This window comes from Nipponia nippon, unplaced genomic scaffold (assembly GCF_047370975.1).
Source record: "Nipponia nippon isolate SJK-2023a ecotype South Korea unplaced genomic scaffold, ASM4737097v1 scaffold_4, whole genome shotgun sequence".
Lineage (NCBI taxonomy): Eukaryota > Metazoa > Chordata > Aves > Pelecaniformes > Threskiornithidae > Nipponia > Nipponia nippon.
Window position 1 is genome coordinate 74,892,591 of NW_028262358.1, and position 17,578 is coordinate 74,910,168.

The following is a 17,578-nucleotide window of genomic DNA, read 5'->3' on the forward strand; positions in this document are numbered from 1 at the left end:
AAGAGTTCTTCACATGAGACGCATTTATGTTATCCCTCAGGTAGCTGATAATAAATGATGAAACACTTCCATGAGTTCCAGTGAGAAAACTTTCTGGTAAACACCAGGCTTGGAGTAATCTGCCGGTCAAGTCTACCACTTGGACATGCTGTGTTAAAAGCAGAATGTTTGGTAGAATGCTTTTGAGAAACACTTTCTTTTTTGAATCCTAGATTTGCTATTGAATGCTAGTTTATATGGAAATTGAGAGATCTGACAAATAACAGTATTGCACAGTCTAGCAGTTATGTAATGTTAAAGATTTCTATTAGATTTGTGGCTGTCATAATTGCTTTTCTCGCTTGTCAGGATGTACATGTTTTTATTTAGCCATTTGATTATTAATAAAATGTGCGCATTATTCAAGTCCCTGGAACATCCTGCAAAGACGTTTTTTTCTTCCATGAACAGAGTATGGAAAATTATTACATTAGAGTCCTTATCACTGAGTTGAGTGACACCTTTCAGATTCTCTGTGGGGTTAAATTTTTATCTACTGTCCTCAGTTTAACATTATAAATACCTGAGATGTGGTCATCACAGAACTTGTTTCCCTAGGCTGTCATTAACGTTGGTGAATTAAGATACTGACCTTGATGTCCATTCTTCAAGGTTTTTGAGGGCTTTGATCTAGCTAACTGTATGTAGTGGGCACTTTTTTAATTGTGCATCCACTGTTGCTTTAATTCATTGCCTCAGCATCTGAGGAACCAAACCTTGGTACTTTCTTTGAGCACAGGTTTCATCCTACATTATTATTATCATGCCAGTGGATAGTGCCAAAAAATTTTTACTTTCTTCAAAGGTAAGGACCGTTCTTTCTGTCTGTTCTCAAAATAATGTATTTGGAGCTTTTTCTGTAAAGGTATGAAGGATTTGTACTGCAGTTTTTCAGCATAGTGTGCAGGTATAAAAGGTAATTTTAAATTAATTGGTTTGAGTATCTCAAGTAGCCTAGCCATGGCAGCTCAGTGTTGTGCAACCCTTGCTTCTTAGGAGAGTAAACTTTTGTTCTCTTGTAGCTAGGTTGTTTCCATTCCTGTGCCATCTCACTTAACCCTGCCCTTCATATATCCGTATTACAAGTTGTACCTTGTAAACAATTCTATCAGTGTTCTCTTTTACAAAATGAAACCTAGATGCTATGAAAAGCTTTGGCTGGGACTTGCTAAGTCTTCTTTTCTAGCCTTGTTCTAATGCAGATATTCTCAAATCATGGTTTTGACATACATAAGATTATCTGTTTCTTTGCAAAACTGATGCATGTGATGTGAGGCAGGTGGTTAGCCTGTCGTATAGGGCAATCTGTGTCAAACAGACCACTTCTGAGTATCTTCCAAGGCATAACAACTGCTAATGACCTGAAGTAGTTCATATTTTCAACTAACTACAGCTAGGTGACTGGACATGTTCTGACTTCTTCATGCTGTCTTCTCACCTGAGCACTGTAGCTGCTCAGGAAACATGGCTTGATCTGGAAGAGTGGGAGGTACAGTTGCTTTGTATATTTTCCTGATGTGTTGTGCATGTTTGTTCTAGGTGAGCAAAATCAGCAAACCTAACAGCTGACCAAGCTATTGACAGTACTCAGATCAGATAGTTCTCAAAGAAGCATGTAATCATGTTAAATAACTGTACATCAGGACAGTTTGTACTCCTCCCTCTCCCTCTGACGTTTTTGTTTTGTTCAGAGTAAATTAAAATGTTAGAAGGGCCAGTGAAAGCTGCTCTGCTTTCATATGCCTTTCGAGGTTTTTCCTGAGGTGGAAGGAAATGGCTTCTTGGCCTTTGTGGCTTACCTGGATGTTGCAGACGCTTGTGGTGCTACTGCCCTGACTTCTGTTAGTGCAAGTGTCTAGCAACTCACCTTGACAAGGGCGTTAAATGCCAAGTTAATGACCCGGTTGTATTGAGACATTTTTCAAGTCTTATGAAAGTCTTACTGTACATGTCAATTGCCTTTATTAGCCTCCACATCAGTCTTTGGAGTGTGCAGTTTTGACTGCCAGCCCTGCCTTAATCCTGAAAACGTTAACAAGAATTATGATGATAAATCCTAAATTTGTTTCAAAAAAGGGCTCTTGTTAGCTCAGTATTTTTAATTTTAATAATATGCCATGTTAATTGGAATACTGTAGTTTTTGACAGAAAGATTCCTTGTATCTGTTTGATTAGAGCTTGGACAAAAGGAGCTTTTCTGTTTCTAATCGCCCAAATCATTTGAATCTTTGTGAGTTGCAGACAAAGAACATGCTTCAAATTATTATTATTATTATGGAAAAAGACTTAAGTTATAGTGACAACTACCAGTTTGTTTTGAATTTAGCAATGTTGAATTTAGTGTTATTTTTATAGGATAAATCCATATTAGAATCTCTAAATAAATAAGAAATCTGATTATTTGGAAAGCTCTCGGCCAATTCTGTCTGTGATATTGATCAGTTCTCAAGACAAATCACTGGCCACGCTCTTGATGGAGATGTGGAAAACCAAGACATGGGGTTTTTTTTGAGAAAATGTCCTAACTAGTTAAAGGGAAAAGAATAGAAAGTTGTCTTCTCTCTCTCTCTCTGGACTGTTTTTAAAGAGGAAATTAGTGAAAGTAGATAGCTCAGAGCTTTGCGGTTGTATCTACCAAACAAGTCAAAGACAGATCTTGACCAGATTTCTGGTCATTTACATGTGTCATTTAGCAAAAGAAAGTATTAAAATCAAACTCTTCTGATACCAATGACCGTTGTGTATTGTGGTCCCTTTTCCCTTGTTCCCAGAAACGCTTTGATTTCATGAAGGGAGTAGACAGAATTTTTGCAGCCTCCTCCCTCGTTCTTGTTTCCCAGTGATCTTGCAGTTTTTTCTTATTATGTGATCAAAATGCAAGTTTCGGCTTGCCTGCAGTTCCTGTCGCCTGCCGTGCAGGCAGGCTCCGTTTGAATACTTTGATGAATACGAGCACCCGAAGTGCATGACATGAAAAGTATGCATGTTGATGACGGTATGGACTTGTTTCTCAGATGATGGCACGATTGGGAAGGGAGGGGAGTGATGGCAATGGCTTGTCCTTAAAGTGTGCATTAGGGCATGGGCAGTCTACTTCTGCTAAAAGGCTGAGCTGCTTTGGTTTCATTTGTATTACTAGTTCTATGATATGCTTTCTTAATTCTCACAATAACTCTGAAACAATAGTGCTGACTTGGAGGGATTAGTAATTGTATATTAATGCATAGCATCTTACAGTTGTTAATGAATTCTACGTGATAAGTACTTCACAACTTCTGCCAGACTGCTTTTGGATGTTTAGAATAAAGAAATACCCTGCTCTGCCTTCTTTTGCTGTAACTGAGTGAAACATACATTTACATACAGAGTGAAAAATACATTTACTCTATTAATGCAGCCACAAAATGTGACATCACAAATTTTAAAAGTATGGCTGCCAAGAAATTATTCTGGAAACTTTTTCTTCTCTGCTTTTAAACTATATGCTTTCAAAATGTTAAGTTTCAGGCAGTTTCTAAAATTGACTTTCAGGATGCCTATTCCTTTTTTCGTATCGCTCACTTCATTAAAAATCCAATTGCTGAGATTTCTGTTTTGTTTCTCAGTTTCATATTATGTATAACACAGGATTTTACTTTCCAATAGAAGTTTCACTATTCCAATGTGGTACAGGAGGAGAGCAAAGATGATTCTTGAAAGCTGAGTCTGCTGTAGAGAGGTTGAGGTTATCACAGTAAGCCCTATCAGCCTTACATCAGGGAATATTTCTTTCTTACCCCAGAAGTCAAGTTACGCATCAGCTGAGCAATTGAACTAGTAATACAAATAGAACTTTTTATTACTATGATATATAGAAAGAGACAATGACCAAATAACTAGATGTCCTTTCAGTCCTCTCTGTCTTTCCCCTTAGAAGTGCCAGTAAATAAATATTCTAGGACTGGTTTAACTTCTACTTACATTTCTAACACTGGTTATTTCTGTCTTCTCCAGTTCTTTGCCTAAACAGTTAAGGTAACAAGCTGTAAGTTTAGTGGGTTTTTTTATCTCCACTGGAGATGTAAAAAAAAAAAAAAAAAAAAAAAAAAAAGCGGACTTTTTCAGAACTTCACTCTTTAATGGTTAAAAATAATTTTCTGATTTCCTTGTAAGGTCTCAGTGTTCTCTCTAACAATGCAGGAAGCTATTTCTGCATTATAAAAAACATAGTTGGTATTTCAATTGACTGACCTTCTTTCTTCATAGGTGGACAAATAGATACAGGTGTAATAACGTAGTTATAGCCTAACAATTTTGGTTTTTTGTGTGCATGATACTGTCACCTAACAGTCTTACAAAGCAAAGTATTTGTTTTCCAGTGCCTTTCTTAATCTTGATGAAGTTCATACACTATTGTGGACCTAATAAGTAATTCTTGCTTTTGTGTGCACAAAAGAGTGCGTTTGGTATCTTTAAACTAAATCATATGATACATTGATACACTTCAGAAATATTAGGTCACCATTCTACGGACAGAACTGGACAGCAGTCAATAAAAGCTCACATTGTGTTATACCGTCAGATGAGTAGCCCTCTTATTTTTTTTGGAGGGGGGGTGTCCCCTTTCTTCTTTTGAAGATGATATCTCAGCCTTTGCCCTTTGGGCAGTAGGACCTCAGTTTGTGGAGGACAGGGTTGTTCTTTCAGGGGAAGCAAGGAAAGCTGAAGGCCAGGAGGAATTGAGACGGGAGAAATGTTGCACCCATTTAGAAGTACTCCTTTGTTCTGTACTTCACGTACAGCGTGGACTCTTTGCGTGGACTGAGTATCTCAGGGGTTCTGGTATAATGATAAAGCAGTAGCCCACTGAAGCTGCCTTGAAAGCAGCTCTTTACCTTCTGTTTGGGTTGTTTAAACCAGTTTACGGTCTGCAGTGCATTTGAGAGAACCTGTTGGTCTTCTGCTGTTTCAAAGTCAGGCAAAATATTTAGAGCGTTCTTGCAGGAGGCATCCTAGCAGTTTTAATTAGCTCTCTAATGAGCAAATCTACATGCTTTGCCCATGGATAACGCTCTTCAGGAAGAGCACGTCTGAACTAGCTTCAGTCCTAACTTCACGTAATCTATAGTTTGCTGATGGTCTGTACCATAGCCCTCTGCAAAAGGAGTTAGAAGTAAATATTTTTCTCTTCTAGAATATTACAGTTTGGGAATGTGGTGAAGGGGTCAGTTTTGGTTTGTTTTTTTTTTTTTCTTGGCATGCTATCTTATCTCTTGATAATGAATATGATGCCCTGAAGCCTTTTAGACGTTCAAAATATTTTTGTGGTTGAGTTCTCTGATGTTTTCTGAGAATTCATTAGATTTTTGCTCTTACAACATAAGTGAAGCAGTTCAATTTTACATTCCTTTCACATTTACTATTTCTAGATCGGTAAATACTTTATTTTCAGAGAAGGTGTCGGGGACATCCAGTTTTTAATTACATCATCTACTACCTTCTTGCACTATAGTGACTTCTATTCAAAGCTTATAGAGAGCATTGAAAATATTAATGGATTATATCTTATATTCCATGCTGAGATTTTTGAGGCTCTGTGTATGTCAGGGAATGTAGGAATACAAGTAGATATTGTAAGTCACCAGTTAATTAACCTAAATAGAGTTCTAAGCAATAGCATATTTTCCCTGAAGAATAGCATATTTTAACCGTGGGGAGCTTTGAGGGGATTTTCTGTGTTTCCCTAAAAATTTTGAAAAGGGTAAACAGGCTTTCACATAAACCTGGGAGAAGGTTTCTCTTTCTTAGCTTCCTCCATGGACTCCTTAACATTAGTTCACTGACAGCAACAGATGGAAGGCCGCTGACCTTACCAGATCTGAAAAGGCGCAGTAGGAAGATGATCAGATCATTACACAACAAACTTGCATCTGTTTCTAGTATTTTAAGTCTTTACCAAACCATTTATCCTTAGTTCTGCTCATGTTCAGGATGCCAATAACCTGTTTATATTCACTAGGCTACCCCTAAGCCCCCTAAATAAATTTAAAAAAAAAATATCTGAAAAATAAAACATTTTTTTGCTTCACTTCCCTTAGTTGGAAATGTTAAACTGTTTTGCATTGCTCTGAACTGTGAATGAGAGAGAAAAATTCTTGCCGCTGTGTTTTTTGGGTGCAAGATCATGTGAACGCAGATGGTCCTATTGGCTGAGAGTTCTATAGAACATTTCAACTTCTATTTGAGGAGGACAACATTGTTGTAATTGCTGGAGTATGTAGAGTTGTTTACCACTTCTCTCACAAAAGAAAAAGCTAATCCCTTTCAGTTGAATATGCAAATTTCTCATCTAACTAAATTTGTATATGACCATTAACATAAGGACTTGCAGGTGAGGATAAGAACTGGTAATACTGTGTTCAGGTACTCATCCCCATTCCCCCTGAAATGTTGTAGATGTCGGTCCAGTTAGAAAGCAATGATGATGCATTTCAAAATCAACATATTGATAAAATTAACCTGTGGTATTTATGTTGTCACAGCTCTTTAATGTTGAAAGGTGTTGAGCCACAAAGTACCTGTGAGTTGGAGGTGGATGCAGTAGCTGCTGACATTTTAAATCAACTGGATATTGAAGGTGAAGTGTTAATAACTTTTCATTTAAAATGTTTTAGGACAGGAACTATATTGTCATCTTTTTTAAGGCTCAGCTTAGTTAAGCCACAATCCAGATTTCAGTGTTAGTGAATTGTTGATCTACAAATTCATAAAGTTTAAAAGAAAAAAAAAAATTGAATGAACTCTGGAATAAAACAGGTTATAAGAATAGCCTATTGTCAGAGCAATAGAAAGAGATTTTTTGTTAATGTATAACAGATGGTTTCAGACCTATAAGGAGAGTAAGTGAAATATCAACATCAAGTATGCGTGTGTATGTACATACATCTATACATACATACACATACTTGGTGAGAAGACCAGCAAAAGCCAAAGATCTAGAAAACAAACAGAAGATCTAGAAAACGAATAAAGTTACACCTTAACTTTTACATAACACTGAATCCTAGAGTAAGGCAAGAATTGCAATTAAAAAAATAACAGGTTAGAACGATGAAAGAGATGAAGAAGAGTGTCAGAATCTAATTTGGGGGGAACAATGCTTTCCATCACATTGACAGACTTCCCTTCATATATTATTGCGAATTTCAGCCCAGATTGGCAGGAACCCTGGTTTACAAGCTATATGGGAAGATGAAAAGCAGCGACGGAGACAGAAACATGAATCTTCTCAGATTAAGACACCTGAGTCACAAGGTAAAAAAAAAAAAAAAAAAAAAAATTGTGCAGCTGTTTATCAAAAACTGTGAATGAGAAGCAAGCAGGAGGCAGAATTTAAATCAGTGTATCAAGTTTGAGGGCTTTTTAGATGTACTGTTGTTTCAGTTCCAAGCTTACTGATTGCCCAGTATGTGTATTCCGGTTTTAAAAGCAAGATACATAACCTTGTCTAAAACCATCTTGATTCAGCTAGTTACAAAGCATTCTAGGCAGAATGAATGATAATGACAGTTAAGATTGCATGCTTTATGATGGAAAATGTTTAAATACTGACAAAATTAAATCTCTTATTGTGAAGCTTTCCGTGGTAGTTTATGCACAAGGGCAGTTCCTTTGAATTTCTGTGGAATTATAGCTAAGGTGATGTTAGATGAAAATTCTAAAAGGATGGGCAAATCCCTGTATTATAATGTAAAATTCATTGCACAGGGAAGACCGTGCTCTGCAAATTAATTGCATAATGAACAGAGCTATTCTCTGTAAAACCTAGGCCATGTTTCTTTTAAAATATGAATGATATTTGGCAAGTAAGCCAGAAGATTGCAAGAAGGAAAGAGGCAGGTTCCTGGCTAAGGCAGACTGCTTCTGACTGTGGATTTTCTCCTGCATTTCTGTGTAATGTTATTCAGGCTGCATAAACCAGACCTTTCAAAATTGTTCACTGATTGTTCTTTTCCTGAATGCTCACCTTGGTGTAATTGCGACATGATTTGTAAATGCTGTTGATACTCGCAGTTGCAAATGAGATCAATGGGGGTATGTGAAGTATTTTAAAGTGTTTAAATACACTTGAAAAATCAGCCCTCAAATTTGGCACATAAAATTAGCGGACACTTCAACTTTGAGCCATTTCCTAATAGGATTAGTAATTTTAGCTGCTCTCTGTGTTGAGAGGTCAAAGTAAAACTGAATAACAAATATTTTTTTAAATTTTAAAGACCGTGGATTTGTGCCAGCAACAGAGAGTGAAATATTTTTTCAGAAGAGACTTAAAGAAATCCTCAAGCAAAATGACTTCTCTGTGTAAGTGTTTAGCCATTTGCCATAAAGTATAGTATTCTATGCAAACCTTAAATATGCATTTAAAAATTGGTTTTCAATTAACTAGAACGTTGTCAGGATCAGTGGACTACAGTAATGGATCAGAGGAGTTCTCTGCTGAGCTAACACTACATTCTGAGGTACTTTCTCCTGAAGCCTTTCAGTGTACGCCAGCTAATATGGTAGAAGTGCATAAAGATAAAAAGATGAACAAAGGTGAGTATTTTTAATAGCATAATTGTTTAGGCATAAATCTATGTCATGCTTTGGCTGTTTATACTATTAGCAGAAGTAAGCCAAGGAAGAGCTGATTGTCAGTTATGAAAAAATGAAGAGTAGTTTTGCTTTTAATTTTCATCATTGTTAGAGTAAGCCTTTTTAAAATTGCCATAGCAAATAATGGAAACATACTTGAATACTAAAATCCATTTTGAAGTGGCTTGCTTTCATAATGTATTGATGTCTGTGACTCTCTGAAGTTTTATCCCTTTGCTTTTTGTTTTTCTTTTAAAGAATCCAATAGGATGCATACTGATAAAGACGAGGAAGCACTTATTAATGAAGAAGCAATTTTAAACATTGTGGAGAATAGTCAAAGCTTTCAGCCTTTGTCTCAAAGACTGAGTCAGACTACAGTTTTTAGTGAGTATGACTGGAATGTCTTTTATTCCAGGCTATTTTATTGTTCCACAGTCTTTGTTGTGTTCACTTACATTACCAGTTGTGAAAGAAAGTAAGTAGTTTACCTCAGGGAGTTTGTCAAGCAGATTGAGACTTCACACACATGACCTACCACCACCACCACCAAAAAAACACCTTATATTTTCGAAAAATGTCACCGGGACAGTGTATTTGTAGAGGCTACTGTGCTTTACTGGTCCACTAAGCCTGTCCTCTTGCTAGGTCAGCTCAATGCAGTCTCATATGGGTGTTGCTCTTCCTTATGCTCCTAGGTTTATAGGACTACAACTATCAGAATACAGAGGATTTTGACTGTCTGTCCATGATATTCTTGCAGTTAGTGCATCTTTCTTACAGTTATGGTAGAGAACATGCTCATGGGCTATCTTTAGAAGCTCAGCTGTCTGGAGATACTGGTGGATAAGTAGGCTGATAATGAGAGGCAAGTTGCAGCAGAGCATTTCCCAAAATTTATGGATACAAATGAATGGTTGAAGCCAAAGAAACAAGAAGTAAAACATTAAAGAGGGTGAGAAAAAACATGACAGCAAACAAATGTAGATGGCACGAGGGGGAAACAACAATAAAATAACAGAACAAAGGAACTTGTATGAAAAGCTACTTCAGGTAGAAATAGTTCAAATACTCTAGAGGAGATTAAAAGCACATAATTTATGCTGTTTCTATATCCATTCTTATGTAAATATAAGGTATAATGTTAATATGCACTAAAGTTGGTACTACAAGGTGCGGGGGGTGGGAATATCTAAACCTCATAGCTTCCGGTGCTTTTGATACATATATGGTGTGAATATGTTCATGGACAACAAGATGCAATATGGGCAACAGTATGTGCCTATGGGTAATACAACATACAGCAATATACAGTCTTTTCTTGCAAAGAAAGAAGGAGTGGATGGAGTGAGATTAAGAGTATTTTTCAGTGCTGTTTTATTTTGCAGAAAGTAGGCAAGATTTTGGTTATGGAAGTTTTATAGGCAAGGATTTGGATTTGTCAAGAGAACTATAAGTAAAGAAGTTATGTGGGAGCTAGCAAACATGAGCATTGATTTATCTTTTTTTTTGTTTGTTTTTGGAGTGAGAAGGTCGTGCTGAGAGGATGAGAAGCAGCTAAAATAATATATAGGGTACTTCCTATGACTATGTGTGTGAATTGCTTAACCAAATAGGAGTGTTGAAAGGGTCTGTTTTTTCCAGTGGCTAGGGAATCAAATGGACATTTTATTACTTTCTCTCTTCCCCCCCCCCCTTTTTTTTTTCCCCCTTTTTATCATGGGACTACTAATTGCTGGTGTCTTGTGTGACCATAAGTAACATGCTGCATCTTTGGGTCTCTTATGCTCTTTCATAGTATGGACTAGTCTTTACTGTGTCTTTGTAGAGTCATAGTGTCACAGGGGCTGTGAAGCACACTACTTCTTCTGATGCTGCTGTGAAGTACACAACAAGGTTTATATTAATGGGAAGTAAAGGTTGGACTTTAATGATGGACCTCACAAAGGGCAAGGAGCCAAGAACAGAAAGCACAATTGAAAGTGGGTTAATTCAGAACTCTGGCAAAGGGGATGGTTTCCATTCTAAACGATTGCATGGTGTCTTGTGAAGCCTTTGTAAAATATGGAAAATGCCTTCCTCACCGATGTTGAGACCTATTTTATATGATTCTCAGGATCATTGTAAATCATAGGATATTTCCTGAGGAAGGAAAGTAGAGATTGTAGTTCTTCAGCCAGAGGAGAAGGAGAGAGAAGTAACAAAGATGCCTGGTAGACTGGAGATCATAAATTGGTTATGAGGTCAGATGAAAGGTAAGCAGGAGGAGAGTGAGAAGAAATTGTGACTTGGTAGGATGTTTAAGAAATAAAAATCAAGAATGAGAAGGCAAGTGCATGAGTTAGTGTAAGCTTGGGTCAAATAGAGGAAAATAAAAATAAAATTTAAGGGAGGAGTGGAATCAGATAAACTAGGGGAACCTAGGAAGAGAATAGGTTATAGCAAAAATAAAAGGGAGGTGAAATTAAGCATTATAGTAAAGGACAGAAGGAAAGAGGAACTAGTTGGTCAAAATCAGCATCACCTTTTATGAGATGCAGTGATTGAAAGTCTTCCAAGTGATACAGAGAGAAGTGCCCAACAAAGTTAATGCAGCCATTGAAATGGTGAGAGCAAGAGAAGGCAGTGATGCTTCATAAGCTGGCACTCATGCTGAAATAAAAGGGGAGAGTGAGGTTTTACTTAATGTGAGGAGGTAATGGGGCGGGGGGGAGAGAGAAAAGTGCTTCCACTAAATCTACTACAATCAGAAGAGGAGGGCAGAAATAATAAAAAAGGCGGCTGCCAAGATTCTAGAGAAAGAGCTAGAAAAGATAACAAATCATAAAACTTGAAAAAATGATATGAAAAGAACTTTGTTTCTGTAGCCTGCCTTGCTTTAGACAGTAACAAACCAGTAGATTTTAAAATATTGAGGGTTTTTTTGGTTTTGTTTATTTAGTTTTGTTTTTTACTGGTAGACTATAACTAGTCATTTACAAGTAGAACAAAATGTAGATTCTACTTGTATGGGCTTTTTCTGCAGTGGACAATAGTGCTGATGAGGCCATGATTGATCTGTTGGCTGGACTGGAGAATGATGGATATCAGATGGGACATCACAAAACACACTCTCACCATCGTTCTCTTGGAAGCTGTCGAAATTCTCAGAACAGTGATGATGAAGAAAATGAGCCACAGTGCGAGAAAGAAGAAATGGAACTTAGCTTGTTAATGTCCCAAAGGTGGGACAGTAGCATTGAAGAGCCTGGGCCAAAAAGAAGGTATATATGTGATTTTCTTTTCTTAATATGTTCTTTTCTGCCAGATCCTTCCTCCCTCCCACCCTCTTTTCAAGTGTGCTATGAGCCCAGTGAGCTGTAGAGAGGTCTCTGTTGACAGCATTGGAAAAATCTATGCAGATCTTGGGATAGAATGCAGTTGTTTTAGATGATGCTGTGAATCGTCAGTTTTATATGGAAATAAAGATTAAATGTTTAGGCTTGGCTAGACCTAGGCTTCTAGTTTGCTCTTTGAGGAAAAATTGAGTAGGTTTTTTTTGTCCTACAAGACCAAATACAAAAAACTTTAGTTGTAACCTCCTTTTAAGGTCACACCTTGGATGTAGTACAAATGTTAAGGTGTATCTTGTACATCTCATGTGCCTGTAACTTTTACTGAAGTGAATATTTATGAAGTATTCTTGTGAAGACTGACCCAGAAGCCTGAGAAAAATACCCATTTGTTCCATGCTCAAAGCTTAAATCAAAACATGAATGTTGCTTACTCTGCTGGACTGCTAAAGGTCAGCAGCTTGAATATTTTTAAGGCCAGGATTCTTGGAACACCTTCTCAGGTTGTAATGACCTTTTGTACAGCCTGCACTGACAGACATTGAAAGAAGCTATATCCAGTTTCTCGTCACCCCTGCTTTGGGCAGACCTTCTGGTATTTATAATTCTATTTGAAAGATGAGAGAATTCACAGATGTAACATTTTGATATATTTTTTTTTTAACATCAGAAATCATAATTATACTATCATTCAGGGAGCAAGAGAGGCGTAGAAATACTTAATCTTTTCTTTGCTGAAGACATACAGAAAAGTTGTAACAGAATCAGAAGTTAGATCATTAGTTTCCTAGTTATAGAGGCAATTCATCTCTAAAGCTACTTTTCCTATCTGACCTTTGATTTTCTTTGTTTTCTTCCTGACAGTAGTCTGAAAAGTTGGAATTTCCATCTAAAACACTTAACGATAGTCTTCAGTTTAGTAAAACCAGCCTATATCTTGCAGAACTTATTAGCTCAGGCATAGCTCTGTATGGGCATGACTGTACTAGAGACAGGTAGGATCCTGAAGCAATTAACTGCTTTTATGCAATAAAGAATTCTATTTAAAAACTTAAAGACTTGATGAGCTGTCTCACAAATAGCTTGCTCATATATGCCTACATCTTAATCCCAGACAGAAAGCGCTAGGGAGAATGTACATACCAGGTGCCTCCACAGGGAGCCAACTCGTGTTCAGAGGGAATTACAAGCTTTGCTTCAGTGTGATCTCTGCAGAATTTGGACTGACTTCAGAAGAGAGCATGAGTATCTCTGCCCCCTGCATGATTCTGCTCATGCAGAAAGAGCCAGATTGAGTCTAACAATGGATCCAATGTTTTTCTGCTCAGGCTCATTCTATCTGTACTGCTTCCTAATGCATCCTACCGTATCCATAGTATCACTTTTCTGTTATTGGGTATTCCCCAATCTTCCATTATCTCAGAAAATATATTGAGATAATGAGGAGTAACAACACCCTACTGACTGAATTGAATGGCTTGGGTTTGATTTGTGCTGAACTGGAGCAGAAAGCCCATCAAGACCTGGACTGGTTCAGGTATGGTGTTATCATGGTTGTTATCTGCAAGTTGTCTCCAGCCTAACTGGGTTTACTGAAGTTGACCAAGATTTGCTTCATGCACAGGATTATAGCATAATTCAGGTTGGAAGAAACATCTAAATGCTATGTAGTCCAGTGCCCTTGTCCAGGCAGCTTTGGATGGATCAGTTGCTCAGGGCCTTGTCTGGTCAAGGGTTAAGTATCTCCAAAGACAGAGATTGCATAGCCTATGTGGGCAACTGTTCCAGTGTTTGAACACCCTCGTAATGAAGAATGTTTTCCTTGTACATAACATTCTCTGAGGCAGCCCTGTGCCCATTGCCCTTTTCATATCACCACACACCTCTGAATCTGGTTTCATCTTCTTTATACCTATTCATCAGATACTTGACAAGTGCAACAAGATCTCCTCTTACTTTTTTCCCAAGGCTGAATAAATCCTGTTCCCTCAGCCTCTCCTTATACATCGTGTGCTTCGGCCCCCAGTCACTCTAGTGTTTCTCAGCTGGATTTCCTCCAGTTTGTCAGTGTCTGTCTTGTAGTGGGATGCCCCAAACTGAGCACAATACTCCATATGCAGCCTCACACCTACTGAAATTGGCTACAGTGTTGCAGTCACAGCCCAAGATGCAACTGGCCGCCTTTGCTACACAGGCACACAGCACACTCTCAGGTTCAACTAGTTGTCCACCAGGGCTTTTGCATTCTTTTCTGCAAAGCCACTGCCTAGCTAGCTCTCTCACTGCCTGTTACCAGTGCATGGGGTTATTTCATCCCATTGTGGGACATTTGGATTTGTCTTTTTTTGAAGTCCATGAGGTTCCTGTCAGCTTATTCCCCAACCTATTGAGATCTCTTGGAATAGCAGCCCTGTTCTCCAGAGTGTCGATTGCTCTCCCCAGTTTGATATTCATTTGCATATAGAGCTGAATGTCTTTGCACTGTACTTTTTTCATGTTTTGGGAGCATAGAAGAGGGAGAACTAAGCTCACTTAGGTCGTGGCCACTGTGTACCTAGCTATGCTTGTTAGTTAGGTCTCTCTTCCAAGTCATGCTGCTTCCAGATTTGAGTTAGTCTGGAAATTATGGAGCCATATTTGAGCCTATTGTTCCTGAACTAGTAGACATGGCTTGATCTAAGTCGGCTCAGTGCTGAGCACATTCAGATGTCTGTGGTGCTATTATACATACAATTCCTGCTCTGGTCGAACTCCACAGATAAAAGTTCTTCAGAAGTAGACTGTATTTAGGTTATTGGGGATTTTCCATCCTGTAACTTCAAAACAGTTGTATTTATACCTTTTAAGGTACTACACAATACTGTTTTCATATATCAAGCTACTAGGATAGATTATTATTACCTTAAAAACAAAAAACAAACACACACAAAAAACCCAAACAAAAAAAAAAACCCAAACCTCAGTTCCTTAATATTTGTCAAGATTTCTCTCTTGTAGCCACAGAATAGGTTATTTCTATGAAGAATTATGTCCATCTTGTGCTTTATTTTAAAGAAGAAGAAATCAAATTCCTAAGTGCTTCTAGAGTTGCAATATACCGGAGGGTTTGTTTCTGGTGTTTTTCTATATATTTTTTTCTTTTTTTTCCCCATATAAAGCCATGACACCTTAAAAACCTGAAAAATTTATAGCAGCTTTTCTTTGTAGATTTACTTCTTTTTTTTTTTTTTTCCCCCAGCAGATTTATGACTGTAAAAATGGCAGCGTAGAACAGTTAACTTAGTAAAAGGGGCTTAAGTATTAGCAACAGCAACTTCAGAATGTTCAAGGAGGAATGGAAACAAGCATTGTTCTGGTGGCTGTGCTTTAGTTAAGCCTGCCAAGAGGCAGAATTGTTATAATTCAGTAAAGATTCCTTTTTTTAAAAAATAAAAAAAGTAAACATCTGTTTGCTAAGAGCTGAACTGAAATAATTTTGCATAGTTGGTTTAGTCTTCAAATTTCAAGCACTTTCAAGCAATTAAATTAAATTCCGGTAAAATTGAAATAAAATTAAGTATCTAAATGCCTTTTCTCTAACTTCTTAAGCTAGTGAATCACGCTGGTTTTGCCTGTAGTTTTTAAATGGTCGGCTACCACTGTTGCCTCTTAAAATAGTAACATTGAATAATATTTTGAGTTTCTCAGTGAGAAATGTAACAAATTTTTTGGTTTCTTTCCCTTTGCTGCCCCAAGTTACACAACCATATAGCATCACACCCCTCTGATTTTGAGGTTCCCTGTGGCTATTGGTATTTTCTAAGAAAAGTATTGTGCATTAATTAGTTCCTTCATTTTTTCTAGGTCAGCTGGCAAAAACATGCATCGAAGTTCAACGGAAGAGGATTCATCTTCAGAGGAAGAAATGGAGTGGAGTGGTAACAATATGCTCCTAACTAATCTCTCTATACCTCAGTTAGATGGGACTGCAGATGAAAATGGTGGTAAGTAAATAGAAAAACAGCTTTGAAAGTTTAATTATTACCTGGGTCACAGTTCGTTTTCAGATCAATTTGCTAATTCTCAAAAGCGCTAACCGTTTTCAATTCTTGTTTCAATTGGAAGGAAATGCTCTCAATGGATTGCAGAAGCAGGCCCTTGACATCTTCCTTATAAGCCAACGATATTTTAATCTTAATGCCCTCTATGAATTACCAGAATCTGCTTTTCCTATTGTATTAATGACCCAAAAAAGGGAATTGTTCAATTAGTTTTATGGAAAAGATAGTTACCTTGTTGCAAGGGGTATTTTTCTGTTACTATTTGTTATGCAAATATGGTGTTAAAATCAATGATTCTGTAGGATCATTTATCCTGCTAGGATTTCAGTGTAAATAGTAAATGTATTATTGTGTAAATTTAGATGGTTCCTTGCTTCGCAAGTACTTGCCACACATGTTAAATACAGTGAGCCTTTGTTTGAGCCTATGTTTCATTCAGCAGATTGCATGTTCACATCTTGGGATTGCATGAGTTAAAACTATGCAGTGGCAAAGCTGATGAAGAAGAAACTACCTTTCAAAATCTATAAAAAAATTAAATTAATCTGTAGAGATATCTCTTGCCATCTCTTTATAACCTGCTGTCTTTGATCAAAATAACCTTAGTTAATAGAATGCGCACTTTGAGGTTACGCAAATATATAAATATCATTATTTGTTTCATTAGACAATCTACATATTTTCACATTTATAAAATTCGGTTGAGTAAAACAATGTAAAATGTATGCATCTTGTGGGGAAAAATACATATCTGTATCCAGGGTTTTCTCAGTATTAGGTTCGCTTTTGTTCTTGGTCTAATCAACAGTAATTGTTCTTCTTTGTTTAGAAATGTTGTATTAGTCATACTTCATTGCCTTTAAAATTTGAAATTTGTGGTTAACATCACTTTGTACAGAAGCTTCTTTCTTAATCCATAGTACAAATTGGTTAATGTAAAATCTTGTTTGTGCTCATGCATGTACCTAATTTCCTATTGTTGCATTTGCTCTCTGGGGCAGGAATGTAATCCTTTACAAAATTTCTGTATTAGTTTGTGTCTCTTGAAGCTATTTGACAAAAATAACAAACATCATATATTAGTGTATAAAATACATATGTCTTAATATATCTATTAGCAATTCTGTATTAGAGAAAGTGACCTATATGATCTTATTACATAGACAACCACAGCTATTCTTTTGTGTTCACTGTTTAAACCGTAGTTTGCTTTTTCCTTTGGTTTAAAGGTATAATGGTAGGGTTAACACGTGACTTGATGTACTACTAATATGATTTGGTTTTGAAAAATATACAATTGTAATTTCCTTATTTGCAGTACTTTGTAATTTAATGTAAAAAGGGATGCTTCTGGCTAATGAGACTGTATCTTAAATCACTGTTTAAATTTTAGAATATTTTAAGTATATGAAATATCACTTGCAGAAGAAGAGTGTCAGCATAGAATGAGTTTACTGCTGTGAACTTTTGCATCAATTTCTTATAATAGGAGATACAGTAAATTCAAACCAGATGTCAGTGAGTTCATCTAAATTAGAAAATGCTTATCCACAC

At 37.0% G+C, this 17,578-nt stretch overlaps 1 protein-coding gene across 5 annotated transcripts in view; it reads left to right on the top strand.

Moving 5' to 3' along the window:
* The window catches only part of REV3L (REV3 like, DNA directed polymerase zeta catalytic subunit), a 129,700-nt gene that overhangs the window by 64,104 nt on the left and 48,018 nt on the right, over window positions 1-17,578 (top strand). For 3 of the 5 annotated variants that reach the window (XM_087775676.1, XM_087775673.1, XM_087775672.1), the window contains exons 6-12: window positions 6,561-6,655; window positions 7,228-7,332; window positions 8,295-8,379; window positions 8,465-8,613; window positions 8,911-9,039; window positions 11,678-11,915; window positions 15,828-15,967. In XM_087775676.1, coding sequence (XP_087631802.1) covers window positions 6,561-6,655; window positions 7,228-7,332; window positions 8,295-8,379; window positions 8,465-8,613; window positions 8,911-9,039; window positions 11,678-11,915; window positions 15,828-15,967 — 941 coding nt within the window. Of the gene's footprint in view, window positions 1-6,560; window positions 6,656-7,227; window positions 7,333-8,294; window positions 8,380-8,464; window positions 8,614-8,910; window positions 9,040-11,677; window positions 11,916-15,827; window positions 15,968-17,578 lie in introns of those variants that run through there. The other 2 variants (XM_087775674.1, XM_087775675.1) reach the window with 2 other exon arrangements.